General features: G+C 36.9%; 1 protein-coding gene and 1 pseudogene across 1 annotated transcript in view; one reads left to right on the plus strand and one right to left on the minus strand.

Annotated features, from left to right (window-relative positions):
- CFAP43 (cilia and flagella associated protein 43) overlaps positions 1-15,640 on the plus strand; it is an 82,009-nt gene that overhangs the window by 10,995 nt on the left and 55,374 nt on the right. Inside the window, exons 4-8 of the mRNA XM_006920883.3 lie at positions 1,076-1,243; positions 2,951-3,101; positions 8,291-8,450; positions 11,995-12,062; positions 14,009-14,140. Coding sequence (XP_006920945.1) covers positions 1,076-1,243; positions 2,951-3,101; positions 8,291-8,450; positions 11,995-12,062; positions 14,009-14,140 — 679 coding nt within the window. The remainder of the gene's footprint in view (positions 1-1,075; positions 1,244-2,950; positions 3,102-8,290; positions 8,451-11,994; positions 12,063-14,008; positions 14,141-15,640) is intronic.
- On the minus strand, positions 9,958-10,076 carry LOC112470149 (annotated as a pseudogene).

The following is a 15,640-nucleotide window of genomic DNA, read 5'->3' on the forward strand; positions in this document are numbered from 1 at the left end:
CACATTCTGACAGGTTGTTATACTTAATAGCAAGAATTTGGGGGAATTTTCAGCTGATTGCATCTGTCTACTTCATAGGAATCAAGACCATTTACCGAGAGTAAGATGGAAAGGTAAGAGGCTTCAGGAAAATGAAGAATATTAAAAATATTGCTTTAGAGAATCTGGGAGAGAGCTGACCAGAGAAACAGTAGGATTGGAGGTTGTATTTAGACTCCAGTGGAGGCAGTAACCAGGAATTTATGTCAATGACACACCTACTCCTGTGATCTTTGTTCCTATGTCTCCAGCAGCCCAGGCTTTCAGTTGTATCCATCCAAGGTTGGCGGTTTTTGCCAGACATCTGAGGCAAAAAGTCAAAAGGTCCAAGGAATTGGCAATACCAGCAGGAGAAAGGTTGATATGATGGACAGGATACTTGCAATGGGGATGGAAGGAGGTGAGAGCAGGAGGAAGCTGAAAGACAAGGCGAGCTCAATATGTATTAGTTTCAGTTTCCCAGTCACAATTCTGAATGGAATGCTGGCTCTTTGTACAAGGGGATAGCACACATTAATTTTATTTTTCATTTCATTTAGCAAAGGACTTTGCTTATAGTAGGCATTCAAGATATTCTCTGAAGTGAATAAATGAATTAACTTAAAAGCACCAGTACTACGATTTCAAAAATTCAGTAGATGATCAATTGACATCAATATGTAAAGTACACCCAGATCCATGGAGTACTCATATGTAGTTTAGAGACTTGGACACTTACACTTTTTATTCAGCAAATGTGATGGTATATTCCATTTTCTAGATTTGGATGAGTTAAATACAAATTTAATAAGGAAGATAAGTTCGACTTGGTAGTATATGATGGAGTAATATTTAAAAAATAGTTATTTTGCTTTCTTAGACAGGCACAGTTTAATTATAAACATAATTATTTATAACTTGATATTAATGTCATAGATTATATAAATTATATAATAAAATCTCAATTTATGTAAATTGGTTCAAATAATTAAATAAATGTTCTCAAGATATGAAATTCAAATGAATTATTTTTCACCAGATGTGATTTTTCTCTAAGGAACTGGGAATCAAATGTCATTTTGTGCAAGAAGTCACAACTTGGAATGGATATGAGCCAGATGACTTTTAACCCCATGAACTGGCGCCAGCTGTGTTTGTCAAATCCAAGTTCAGTGACTGTGTGGACCATTGAAAGAAGTAACCAGGAGCATTATTTCAAAGCAAGGTAAGAGATTTCATTGCAATACAATAAAGCTGTGGTCTTTGCATTTATGCAATGTGATTGGATTCATTTGATGAATTAAATGGCTTTGTACATACATCTTAAGTTATAACATCTTTCTACACAGGTAATGACCTTGGAGTGGTTGTTTGCATTTCAAAAAGATTCTCTATGACTTGATTTCCCAACAAGTTTCTTTTACATATCAAGTCTTTCTAGAGCTTTTACCAACATAGTTTAATTTTCCAAAATTTTATTTGAACTTATTATTTCAAAACATGCCTATTATATTAAAAGGATGGTTATGACTTATTGCTCCTATTATTTTGATGCCCAACTGGAATCTCAAAAATAAGAAACTTTTATATATGGAAATTTTATACATAGATTATACCTTCAGCCACATTATCTACAAACAAAAAGGTAAAAAGGTAGTTGGATATAGTTGAATGATGGGAGTTACTTATTTAAATAGAACTGGGTCAAAGAGAATTCTATGACCAATGTCCTGGTCATAGTTGATGATAATGGTGTCTTTGTTGATAAGAGTTCAAAGACTCAAGGTGCCCCTGAACTGACCATACTCCCCCAAGTAAAGACTGAGATGTTGGCCGTGTGATCATCCTTGAAATCGCGATTTTTGAAAAATTGCCTTCTTAAGAGAAATGTAAGGCTAAATGCAAGTTTTCTAAATGCAAAACCCTAAGAGAGGCACTTCTTCCTGCTCAGTGCTCTTTACATCTCAATTTCATTTTTACAAGAACTCACTGAATAACCAAATCTGTCTCAAGGCAGAGGTAACAGCACAGTACCTTTTCATAGAATAGATAATGTCTCTAGCAGATCCTTGTCAGGGTAGGCAAGTAACTTATCATACCCTTCTCTCTTTTTGCTTCTCTTGAATATTCTCTTTTAGTTCTTAATGCTGAATTGTGATTTTTCTATAAGCAAGTAAAGTGGGAGGCAAAGTGAGTAGATTTTCTGGTTTAAAAGCAAGCAGAATTTGAAAATACTTAAGCCTTAAGTTTGAGTAGTAGGTACAGTTTTTTTATAATCATATTACAAAATTATTCATCAATCATAAAACACAACCAAGGAAAATCTGAATTTAATGCATAAAGCCATGAATTCCCCAAACTCTTCTTAATAGTCATATTACAGGTTAAAAGTAGATACAATAAATTTGAAAATGAATCTTGATACCAAAGAGTCATAAAGGTAGCTGAATACAACCTATGTATATGTTTATTTTGGCCCACAGTGTTTTTTATTCAAATTGATGGCCGACATTTAAAATTTGAGAGATTTTTATAAATATTCAGGTTGAAATTTTAGAACCAAAATTCTCACATGTCAGCAAGCCCTCCTGGTGGGAGCTGAGCGGTGCCTGCCACTTTTAAGAGGAAAAACAATTTCCCATTTGGTACAGTCACCACCTTACCACACTTTACCTGCCTGACCACATCAATATTTAAATTTATAATCTTGCTTTAGATGTTAACTTTGAAAATCCTCATATATTTAACGTATACGTTACTTGTCCTTTTATGATATATATTTTAAAATCTGCTGTTTGGCCTTTATCTGTTTTGTTTTGTTCGTTTTTTATGTTATAATGCCTTCCCACCTTGTTTCCCACCAGTTTGCAGCAGTTACATTAATGACTAGTTTCTGTTAATTTGATTATTCTGATGTTTCTTTTTTCTACAGGTCGGTAAAACTACCTATGGAAGACGGGACATTTTTTAATGAAAAAGACGTAATTTTCCCCGACTCATTGCCGAAAGATCTTATCTACGGACCTGTGCTTCCACTGTCAGCCATTGCTGGGCTAGTGGGCAAAGAGGCAGAAACTTTCAGGGTAATTACCTGGTACCTCTTCCTGTTTGCCTTCTCATAACCATCCCGTGAGACATGCAGGATAGAGAGGATCATCCTGGTTTTTAACACAGATTAGCCCTGGAGACCACGAGAGATGAAGACTCTGGAGTTATGAGTTTGGGCGACTGGAGGATGATGGTACTGCTGACGGAAACAGGGAGCCCAGATGTGATTTTCAGTTTCGGACATACAAATTCGGGGTGCTGGGAACACATCCAGGTGGAGATGCTGGGTAGAAGTTGACAAAGTGCACCTAGTGTCAGAGGACAGGGCTAGAGACACACAGATGTTAAGAGTCTTTCTCACAGAAAGGATAGTAGAAGCACTGGGGAGAGGGGTGTGATGAAGAGGAGAGAAGGGATGTCAGGGAAGAGAGCCAGAGAGGAAACTGCCAAGAGTCGGGAGCAGGAAGAGAAGCCTGAGAAGTAACAGTTACGGAAGTTGGGGCAAATCCAGAAGAGAACAAGACCGTGGAAAGCAGTGGAAGAAAGTTTCACAAGGGAGTTTGTCAACAGCTGTACGCTCATTCATTTATTCATTCAGCAGATTTATCAAGTTCCTTCTATATATCAGGAACTGTTTTAGATAATAGGGTCACATGGTGACCAACCAGGCATAATAATCCCTGCCTCTTGGTGGTTACATTCCAACAGGAAGACAGAACAATGATACCAAAGGAAAGAGATACATTAAGTCATTACAAAATGTGGTAATTATGTAACAGGATAAATGAGGGATGGAGGTGAGCATAAGATTAATACATGCTAGTCAAGTAAGGCCTCTGGGGAGATGACACTTAAACTGAGACTTTAAGGACTGGGAGACATTACTCTTGCTACAGGGTAGAGAGTGTTTAGGCAGGGGGAACTGTATGTGCAAAGTTTGTCTTGGGGGAAGAAAAGAATTCAGTATGTTTGAGGATTTGAGAAAAGACCCATATAGCTGGAGCACGGAAGTGAAAGGGGAGTGAGGTGCAGGTGATGTTCAGGAGGGAGGCAGAGAGCAGAGAGCAGCACATGCCGGGCCTTTGAGATGAAGGTAAGGAGCTTGATTCTAAGCCTCTCCAATCTCCATTATGCTAATGTTTGTGTTAAAGCTCCAAGATGTGGATAAAGGAGATAGAGGTTCCCAAATGTTTTTGACCACTGCAGAGAATTAAGCTATAGATGTTAAAAATAATTCAGTGTGGTAGTTTATTAAAAAAATCTCTGGCAAGCAAGAGAAAATGAATGCTCCTTGTGTTTCCTCTAAAGGATGTCGATTAATCACTTTTTAAATTACAGAAAATGACTAATTCCTTTTAATAGCACATATCTCAGCTTTGGATATACAACCACATTCAGCCACAGCGGGGCAGCAGAGTAAACACAAACAGATCAACCATCAGGCAGCAAAGTAAACAGAAATAGATCAACCATCAGAGTTCACAACTTGAAAAAAATGTTTCTATATTTAGTATTTGATGCTTAATATCCCAAATTTTCAACTATCAAAAAATTGTTTTTCTGTTGTAAATTTCTGTAGGAGCCCTCACCTTTCACATTTTGCACCAACATGAATAAACCCTACATAAACATTTTAAATTGAGGCAATTGTCCTTGTCATTTGAAAAATGCTATGAATGCCTTCCATAAATTCTTAAATGTAGAGTTATCATTCTGAAAAATGCTCATAATTAAACAGATATTTTTATTTCCTAGGACTTTTGTACTCAGTACATTTTAACCTTTTTCTGAAAATAGAAATTTAATGGTAAAGTTTGACATCTCTAAACTATGCAGGAAATATTAATAAAACCATATACTTTGTTAAATTAGAAATTAACTTTCCTAGTATTTTTTTTTCATTTTAAAGCTAAAGAAGGTGAGAAAAATGGCTAACACATTAATTAATGTCTGTACAATGATTGAAAGCATAACCAAAAATAGGTTTCAAATGTCTTGATTCTATTTTTTCTTTTGAATGGCATTTCTTGTGACCTGGATACCAAATTGCAAAGAAATAAGTAATGACTTGATCTGTATAAGAGTCTTAGAAATGGGCAGGCCATGGATTTTTACAAAATTACAGACATTAGATACTCCTCTTATCTCTTTTGCAGCTAACACTGGAAAGGCACATTATAAGGCTTTAGTTAGGCCTGTGTCACATCATACAACTTATTTAGGACATTAGCAATGATATCTGGCAGTAGCATGAGGGGAATCAAATGCAGATATTATCTGGCTAGAAATTGAATCCAAGGCAATTAATTTAATCTCACATGTCCCATTTCCTTTTTCCATCTACCTTTTTTTTTCTTTTTCTTAAAAAAAGAAAAAGTTGCTAAATAGGAATCTCTTTTTAAATTCACATACTCTGAAACATATTCAGGTGCTTATATTTTCTAAAGCAATATTAAATTGGACTCAAATATTTTATGTTTGGTTTTCAAGTGACCAAAATGTTTGATTTGTGATTCCAGAGGACTGAACAAGGAATTGGTGTTATCAAGAAATATTTTTAAATACTATTAGCACCTTTTCTTTTATAATGCTCAAAATTTTCAGAGTTAAAAAAATATTTCTACTCAATGGCATAGAACATACTAATTGATGAAAGGAAATAATAGGAAGACGAGCCCAGGTTTATTTTAAAGTAAGAAAAGCAACATACAATATTAGTTTAACATTCCAAGGCCAGAAAATTCCAAGTTTTCATCCTCACCTTCTGTTGCATATGCACAGATTCACTGGTGCTGGTGGTGTGAGAACCAGGTGTGTGTGTGTGTGTGTGTGTGTTTAAGATTTTGAGCCCATTACTATCCAGGAAATGTCTGTCTTTTTGTGATTTGCAGTTTAAAGTTACATGTCATCAAGACAACCCAAGAAACTTAAATTATGATGATTATATAATGTTGTCCAGTGAGTAATTCTTTTCTATCAGTCAAGTCTCATACCGCAGGAAAATGCCATTATTTAGCAGCATGTTAATCCATCTTGGTGGTTTTTGTCCTCTTTTTTGGCCTATTGGGTGGCCAGATTGTTATTCAAGTATTTATTTTCTAACAATCCAAGGGTATAAAGGCATGAAATAGACCAATTATACAATCAAAGTCATTCTGTCCTTTTAAAAATTATCATGATTGCTCCTATGTACAATTTCTGTCTTAGTCATGTTTCAAGGTCCATTACAAGTGATAACTCTATATATACTTCCTTCACTCCATCAGGAAGAACCAGTTGCTTTTTTATGGTTGTGCCCATAACATTTAAATACCCTTCGACTTTAACCTACCATATTTTCTGATTCTGATATTTGTTGATACTACTTCTCCCCTCAGTAAGTGAGTAACCTATTGAGAAATGGAATTCCTTAGGACTTGGCACAATGCCTGGTATATAACCAACACTCAATAAATGTTTATTGAAATATCAGTTATGCAATAAGTTTATATCAGTTGAGAACCTGGTAGAAATAGTTACTTTTGCAGTGTCACATCTGCTTCACCTTGAAATGACAAACCTTTTCTAAATTAAAAGAGCAGTGTAAAATATTAATTCAATTAATTGAGTATTTATTAGAAAGCTGCCTTGCATACTTTGGGAAGTTTTGAATGGAAAAACTATTGTCCATATGGTTTTAAGTATTGCCCAATTGTGGAACCGATTTCAATTTACCCTGCTTTATTTTTCTCCACAGCACTTTTCAATACATCACATTCTATGTATTTAACTTCTTAACCTACTTTTACTCTATTTCTCCACACCGGGATGTAAGCCCTATAAGGGCAGGCATTTTGTGTGTGTGTGTTGTTCACTGCCACATTCCTGTGCCTAGAATGTAATAAGTATCCAATATATATTTGTTAGGTGAATGAATAAATGAATGAAATAAACATAGAGCTCTCAAGGAATTTAACAATTCTGGTAATTTGGCCAATGGCTTATTAAAAATATTTTCTGTTCCTATGGGTGTAAGGATGCCTAAAGAAAACAAAGACACTATATTGTAGCTAATGCAGTTCTAAATAATAGTATAGCATAACAAAAAGTTCAGATAATACTAAACATTATGTTCTCAATATAAGTTAAACAAACAAACATGTAAGCTGGTAAGTTTGACTTGTTTAAATAGAAAAGAAGGAGTGTTATATTACTGTATCCTGAATTCAGAATCTTATCTGTGCTGCGATGGAGGGGGATGGCGTGAGGAACATGCCCAAAATAGCTGTCGGAGCTACCTTGACCTCAAGGAAGGAGAGCAGGTGGTCCTAGGCTTACAAGCAGGCCTATTCTGTGCTGACAGTGTAAGCAGCCTCTCCCCAGTGGACACAAGCATTTTGGCTTTAGGAGGCATAATACTGAGGTATTACTGTCTAAGGCAGGAATCAATAGACTATGATGTGTTTTTTTATGGCCAAGCTAAGAATGTTTTTTATACTTTTTAAAGGATTGTTAAAAAAAAAAAGAAGAAGAAAAGAAAGAAAGAAAGAAAAGGGAGCGGATATGTTACAGAGGCAGACCTATGTGGTCCACAAAGCCTAAAATATTTACTACCTTGTCCTTTCTAGGAAAAATTTGTCTTAGATCTTTGGTCCTTATTATTTTTAGCCCCAAAGCCAGCTTTCCTTCTGGGTCCGTCCCACAGATTTTATGCATTTTTCTTTGAGTTTTCCATGGAATCAAAGTCACATAGGATGTTTCATCAACCAAATTAGAAAGGCCACCAGGATCAGACAAAAGATCCTCTTCTCATTCTCCATGAAAGCAAACTAAGCAAAGAATGTTGGCCCACTTCTCCACAGCCACTGCAGGAAAATCACATCCATGCCGCCTGCAGAACCAGGAGGGAGAAATATTGACAGAAGTCTTCCTCAAAAAAGGGTGATTGTAGCTAGACAATGACTTCCTCAGATTCAAGATACAAGAAAGGAAACAGTGTAGAAGTTCTCTAGAACTGATTGTGTTGGCAAATATGTTTTATTTTTTCCTAGTGAATTAATATGTAGAAAGAGAAGTGAAGGAAGGAAGGAGAAGTTCACTTACCTCTTGGTAAATGGTGGGGCCAATGAATGTCTGTATGTCCATATTCGTTTGTTTCCTCTTGGAAATTGTTTTGATGGGTATTTCTCTTATTCTTAAGCCATGATTGTTGTCTTAACACAAGGTTTCTAATCTTTTCCTGAAGCCCAAAGATGATCTATATCCTTTGCTTCACCCAACTGTGCACTGCTGGACTCCAACAAGTGACCTATACGTTGGCTGTGAAGAGGGTCATCTTTTATTGATTAATGGAGAAAACCTGAAGGCAACTGTGCTTAATAAGGTAGAAGGCCAAACACCACTAGGTGAGAAATGGCTTTGCTTTATATTCCCAGAAGTATAGCCATTGGTGACAGTTTTGCACTTGAAGATAGATGTTTTGTTTCCTATTTTCTCTTTCTTAAAGACATCTTTGATTCCTTCTTCTCCTTTATCCTGTAGTTAGTTGCCAAGTCTTGTTCCTTCTAGCTAGCTAATGTTTATTAAATGTAATATGTTCTAGGCATTGTGCAATTACTCTATAATGCAGATTTCATATAATCTTCAAAACAGCTTTACAAGGAGGTACATTTTTATCTCCAGGATATAGATGAGTAAATAGAGGCATTGAGGGGTTAACAAACATCCCAAATTCACATAACTAGTAAACTGTGGAGCTGCTATCTGAATCCAGGCAATAAGACTTCCAAGTCCAAGTTCTTAGCTACTATGCTACAACCTTTCCTGTACATACGTCTGTTCTGTTTAATAAACTAATCATATTCTTTCCTGCCCTCTACCATTCTCAACCCTTTTAACCATAATGGTCTTCTCTTTTAAGTCCAATTGCCATCTTGAAAATTACCTTTATGTTGAGTGGTTAGAATTTGTAAGAGAACCTGATCTAGTCTCTTCAGATCTGGTGTCTATTCCTGGTCCTATCAGCTCTGGCCAGAGTTGGGCCTCGGTCACAGAAGGTGCTAGGTGTAGATCCTTTGAGAAGGAAACATTGCCAGGATAAGCTCCCCAAACCTGCCCAATGCGCTCTCCCTTCCAGTTGCTCTTCTTATTTCACACCTTGATTTTTGCGGCAACCTTAGGACTGATTTCATTGACCTTAATCTACAACTGACCCAAACCAGGCAGCTCATTGCTGTCAAACAGCCCTTCTTGAAGACCATTTTCAACATGAAACTCAAGGACTGCTCCTCCTTGACTTTTAAGCCCTCTAATCCGATCCTTCGCCATTAGCATTAGTTGCTTCTACTCTCTAGCAGGAGTTTTCTGTCTAGCCAGTCAGTTCTTCCCATCGTTTCGCAGACATGCCTCTTAGCCTATTGCCTTGCCATTTTGCTCTCTGAATTCTCCAGTTCCCGGCTCAGACACCACCTCCTACAGCAGTATCCCTCATCTATGCCCCCTCCCATTCCCCGACTCACACTTCACTGGTAAAACAGAGACCACTGGGTTTAACTTTCCTCCCCATCCCTTCTCTCTTCCTTTTACTCTCACCTGTACCCCTCAGGCTTGGTTCGCTCTCTAGTCTCGCATCCACAGTATCAGCCCACAGATCTCTGAAAAGTGAGCCTCTTTTCTGGTCTGCCTTTCCAGTGTCATCTTTTCTCACTTGAGCCATCTATCTATCTATCTATCTATCTATCTATCTATCTATCTATCTATCTATCTATCTATCTATCTATCTATCTATCTATCTATCTATCTATCTATCTATCTATCTAACTATCTAGATATTTATTTTTTTTAGGCAAGGCAACCCTTGGTTGACCTCACAGATTGCAAGGGCCTTGTCAATTTATAATCCTTTACTTTTTAGGCCTACAGCACCTGATCTTCCTATGTGGTCTCCCATCCAAGTGCTAACCAAGCCCAGCCCTGCTTAGCTTCCAAGATCAGATGGTCTTGGGCTTGTTCAGGGTAGCATGGCTGTAGACTCCCACTTGAGCCTTTTAGAAGTTCTCATCTTTCCTGTGCTCTCCCCAGCTTCTGCCTGCTGGCATTTACAGTTACCTTTGTCTAAGATGTCTTCCTCTCCTTTGTCTACCTGGTGAAATTGCCTGCTGTGGAGCCTTCCTCGTCCTCACCCCAACCGTCATTGTACCACTAAGTGCCCCTGTCTGGGGTTCCTTCAGACTCTGCTTTGTGAGAGCTTCATCCTGTGCTATTACAATGCTCCATGTGCATGTATGTCTTTCCCACTAGTCATCAACTCTTTGATGTCAGTAACTGTGTTTTTACTCATCTTTAGGTTCCAAAATGTAATCCCAGAGATTGCTACAGAGTAAATTAGCACCAAAATGTGTTTGTAAAATTAATTATAAAACAATGTTTCTTGTTTCCAAACTCCTATCACACTTGTAGCATATTATAGACAACTTAGGACTTAATCATGTACGGTTTCATACTGCTCACTGTTTCCTTTCTGGATAGTATTTCTAATAATTTTCATGGCATATTATGCATGTTTTCAAATAGGTATTGTTTAGCCTCTATGATGTGGAAGGCACTAAGCAAAGTGCTTCAGAGTTGACATAGGTGGCAAATATATAATCTCATTATCTCAACCCTCAAGGGATTTATATTCTATTAAAGAGAATAAGACAAGCAGCCAGTTAATTATAACCAGATAGATTAGGATGATTTTACTAAGGGAGAACTTCACGAAGTGCCATGGGAATTCAGAAGAGGGAAACAGGCCAAGTTAAGTCTTCGTTGTTCTTAAGTCATTTTGAAGGTGGCATTTGAAATGGCCCCTGAAGGGTGGGGTCACAGGCAGAGATAAGCGTAGATGGACTTTTTGGCAATGGTATCTGCCTAGACAAAAAACATGGGGAAGGTGGAGACGCAAGAAGTGGTCCAGTTTGTCTGGAACATCAAGTTTTACACAGGGATAGTGGGGAACAAAGGGACATCGATGCTATATCTGACCTTGTATGTCTAGCTAAGGTGTTTATACTTATTTCAGCTGACAATAGGCAGACATCAAAAACTCCTGAATGGAATCATGCTTGAGGAGATTAATTTAGTCATTATTCAGGGAAGGACAGTCCTAGAAGCATGTGGCTATAAGCAGCAGGCACCTAGACTACCCGGGAGTCATAAGAAGCTGAACTCTAGTGGCAGTTGGATTGGGAAAGAAGGGACTGCTGAGAGGTGAATTGTCCCTGAAGGAAAAGACGGTATGCGTCTTAGCATCTGGCAAAATGCCAAGCACATAATATGCAGTAAACAAGTAACTTGATGGATGCTAACTGAGCTTTTGACCTTATAATCTTCGTGGTTTATCTATATAACAGGTAATATGCTTTTGTTTTTTTCCACCGAGGACGATATATTTTTTTTATTGAGGTATAGTTAACCTATAAGATTATATTAGTTTCAACTATACAACATTCAAGGACAATATTTTATCAATAACAAATGCTCTTTTTACTTTTATCCACTGACCTTTATTTACTAAGGTATAAATTTACATACTATAAAATGTACAAGTCCTAAGTACAGCTCAATGATAATAATATTTTTTTTTCCTGGCCTCTTAAAGTCTCTGACAATACTTCTCTAAAAAAGAAAATACATCTACTAAATAATTCTACAGTGTTATAGTTACATAGATCTGATATTACTAACCTTAAAAAACTTGTGTGATTTACATCAATAATTATTGCTAAGCAGCTTTTATTATTCATTGTGTGGGAGGCATCATAGCACATATTCTAATGTGAAGTTGATTTTAGGAAAAAAAGATTACAAAGAGATAAATAGTCCTAGGAAAGCAAATGAGATTAATTACTTTGTATTGTACTTTTAGTTATGTGTCACCCATTTTCCCTTGTTTTTCTTTTCCAAAAGATGGAAGACATTTTTTCAGTCCAGTCACCTTGGCATATCAGAAGGGAGGCGTGCTTGCTTCTGGAATTGTAATGCATTTTTTTCTTCAAAATTAATTGCTCTCAAGAAAATATGTGGGGTGGCTCCATAGCGTAGTGGTTAGCACGTCTGCTTTACACACAGCAGGTCCTGGGTTCACGCCTCAGGTGGAGCCACGCACCATACCTCGGGAGCCCAGGTCCCGGAGGAGTGCCAGACTCAGGGCAGGGGAGGGGGGCCGCGAGCATGTGGGAGGAGACGCCCCACTTTCAGAGATCCAGTCCTTAGGGGGAAATGGCAACATCCATGAGTCAGCAGTGGAAGATGGAGGGGGTGGAATTAAAGAGGGGGAAAAAAAAGAAAATATACATTTTCCATTTGCTTCCATTTACTACCATGAGCCATAATTTGGGATGTCAGATTCTGTCAGATTATTAAAATTGTTTCCTTTTAGGATGCTATTATAAAACTTATTATGAAGAATTTCAAATATATACAAAAGTAGGATCAACAATATAATGAACTACCATACATCTATCCCCCCAAAACATCTAATATTTGTCACCCAATTCCATGCCTGTTTGTGCACTTAATGTATTGGGTTGCCAGATACAAATGGAACCTTTTTTCTAACCTTCAGCTTAGCCTCTTTCATGTGCCCATTTAGCTTTCCTGTATCATATTGTTATTGTCCATCTTGGAATTAGTATTATTAACCTTCATTTACTTGGTGCTTATTTTGTGCCTGGCACCATGCTAAGTGCTTTACTTGCATTATTTTATTGCTCTTCACAATAATCCTATCAAGCAGAAACTACCTAGTTCACTCAGCATCAGTACATATGAAGAGTGGTTAGAGCATGTTACTTTCCCATGCTGCAGTAATCCATGCTAAGGTTTGGAGCCAACCTACACTAAAATCTCAGGTCTACTGGTAGCTTCTCGAAACTACTGTTAGCTTTGTCTCTTCTGTTGCCACAGATCACATCTCTAGGACCCTGAGGGCAGTTAGGCAATGATGTTGGGGTTAGAGATGTAGCTCCACAAATAAGAAGCCATCTGGAGCTCATAAACCTACACTCAGCTTGTAATCCCCTACCCCTAACCTTGCAATGGACTTCTCCAACCTCCCATATTTAGTCTGTACTTGTGGCCTTTTATGACTCTTGTCCTTCTTACGGCCATCCTTGGTGGTTTTTTAAACATAATTTAAAGGAATAATTGGAGCATCTGCTCTGATGAGGCATAGAGAATGATGATAAGCTTAGAGAAACCACCTTGCATATTTCCCCCCCAGGTTACAAGTGTCTGAACTCAGTCATCTCATAAATCCCTACTCTTAGTTATAATAGGGTCTAATCTAAAAATGATGGATGAATTTGCCCAAAGCCTCTTCACTATTGTAGAAGTAACTCAGATTCATCTTAAAAGTAGTTATCTTGAATCCATTTACAATCAACCAACCAAGCAACTCATTTTTATTGTATACTTGCCATATTTCTAGCACTGTGAGAGAAACTAGAAAAAAATATAGAGAAAATAGCACACTCTCTACCTTTGGGTCATTTAGGGAGATAAGAAATGCACATAACAATGATTAAAGAACATATATTTATGTTCTTAGAAGGAGGCTGCTATATATAGAAGCCACACAATAAACTCTACCTCATTTGCCCCACTTCCTGTATAATAAAGAATGTGTTAAGAAGGTAGATGCTAGAGAAGCTCAAAGAAAGGAGAGGTCAGTAAAATTTTAGATAATTGAAAAATATGTAACAAAAGGGATAAAATTGGAACTTGACCAGGAAACATGGTTAAAAGTTACCTAAATAAAGATAAGTAGACAGAGCATTCCAGAAAATGTAAATATATATGACGATTAAAAAAATAAACAACAGGTGGTAATCAATAAGTCTTAGTTGTCCGATGAGGAAAGTGTATTATGCATTGACTGAGACTGATTTTCTGCACTTACCTCATTGTTTTTGGTCTCCAGGATGGCTTCGTGTATTCTTTTATTATTAAAGATTCATGTTACACAGTAGAGGATTTTCTTCACCTTGAAGAGCCTGTGGAATATTTGATGTTTTCTCCCAGTTACAAAATATTACTAATCAAAACAGAAAAGGTATGCTAGATGGTGCTTTCTTAATATGAAATTTTCAGATATTATCATCATTATTGCATGACAGAAACGAAGAGCAGAGTATGCTTCATAATGTAACTCAACTAGTCAGGGCTATTTAAGTTGCAAATGAAAAATAAAACAATTTAAAAGGACTTAATAACAAAAGATTTTTGTTTGTTTTTGTACACATAACTGAAAGGTCAAGGAGTTGATCTGAATCCACAAGCTCCCATAATGCCACTGGCCTTGTTTTTCTACTATCTATTGGCTCTGTTTTCTCTCTGCTGCCTCTTTTTCTATGCAAACTCTCCCCTATTATGTCAAGAGAGCCTCCTGTAACTCTAGTTTCTATTTCTATCTTCTTAGTGACTCCAGGGGAAAGATATCAGATGGAAAATATTTCTTGGAATCTAGACACATCACTAATTCCAAATGGATTCTAAGCTCTGATTGGCCAGGCCTAAGTCACATGCCTACCCATGGACTCTGAGTGGAGTCAACCTACCCAAACATGGACTGAGACTGGGGTCATGAGTGGTTCTCTAAGGAAAATATGGATTCTGTAGGAGAAGAAAAGAGAGGGGAATAAATGCAGGATAAAACCAAATGTTCACCTCAATTATACTGTTAGAAAGACTCCTAATTCATGGAGGCCTTCAAAAGTCAGGATTGGCAGCAGTTTATATTGTTAGGCAAAAATTTTAGATGAATTACAAATAAAGTTCAAAGATTTTTCTGCCTAAAAGAAATTAAATTTCAATATGATAAGACTTTAGTTTTTGGTAATTACCATAAGTAAAAACAACTGTGCTAACTATGTTTCAAAAAATTACAAGTAGATGACAAACTTGAAATATCTAGAACAGGAAACAAACAAACAAACAAAAAGATAACAGAAGAGAGAAAAACCCAAATAGAATATCTAAAAAAGAAAAATATACTAACAAAGTGAAAATTAAACGAATATGTTTGACAGTAGGTTGGACACAAAGAAAGAATTAATGAACTGGAAGACAGATCAGAAGTTATACAGAATGTAACCCAGAGCCACAAAAGGGTAGGAAATACAGAAGGGAGAGTATGAAACATGAATGATACAGTGAAAAGCTGTAACATATGTTTGATTGAAATCCCAGAGAGGAGAGTGAGTGAGGCAGAGGCAGTATTTAAAGAGATATTTTTTAAAACTGATTTAAGACATGAATTTACAGATTCGAGAGGCCCAGTGAATCAGAAGCAGAATACATAAAAAGATATCCACACTTAACAAAGTAAAATTGTTGAAAACCAAAGATAAAGAGAAAATCTTGAAAGCAGTCAAATTGAAAAACAGATTATTTCAAAGGAATTTCAATTAGACTAACAGCTGATTCTCTGTGGCAATATTGTAAGTAAGACATAGTGAATATTTCTTTCATGTAGTGCAAAGGTCAGCAAACTATGGCCAAATCCCTCAGTAGAATGTAAGCTCCATGAGGTCAGGGACTTTTTGTCTCTTTT

Source organism: Pteropus alecto, unplaced genomic scaffold (genome assembly GCF_000325575.1).
Source record: "Pteropus alecto unplaced genomic scaffold, ASM32557v1 scaffold177, whole genome shotgun sequence".
Classification (NCBI taxonomy): Eukaryota; Metazoa; Chordata; class Mammalia; order Chiroptera; family Pteropodidae; genus Pteropus; species Pteropus alecto.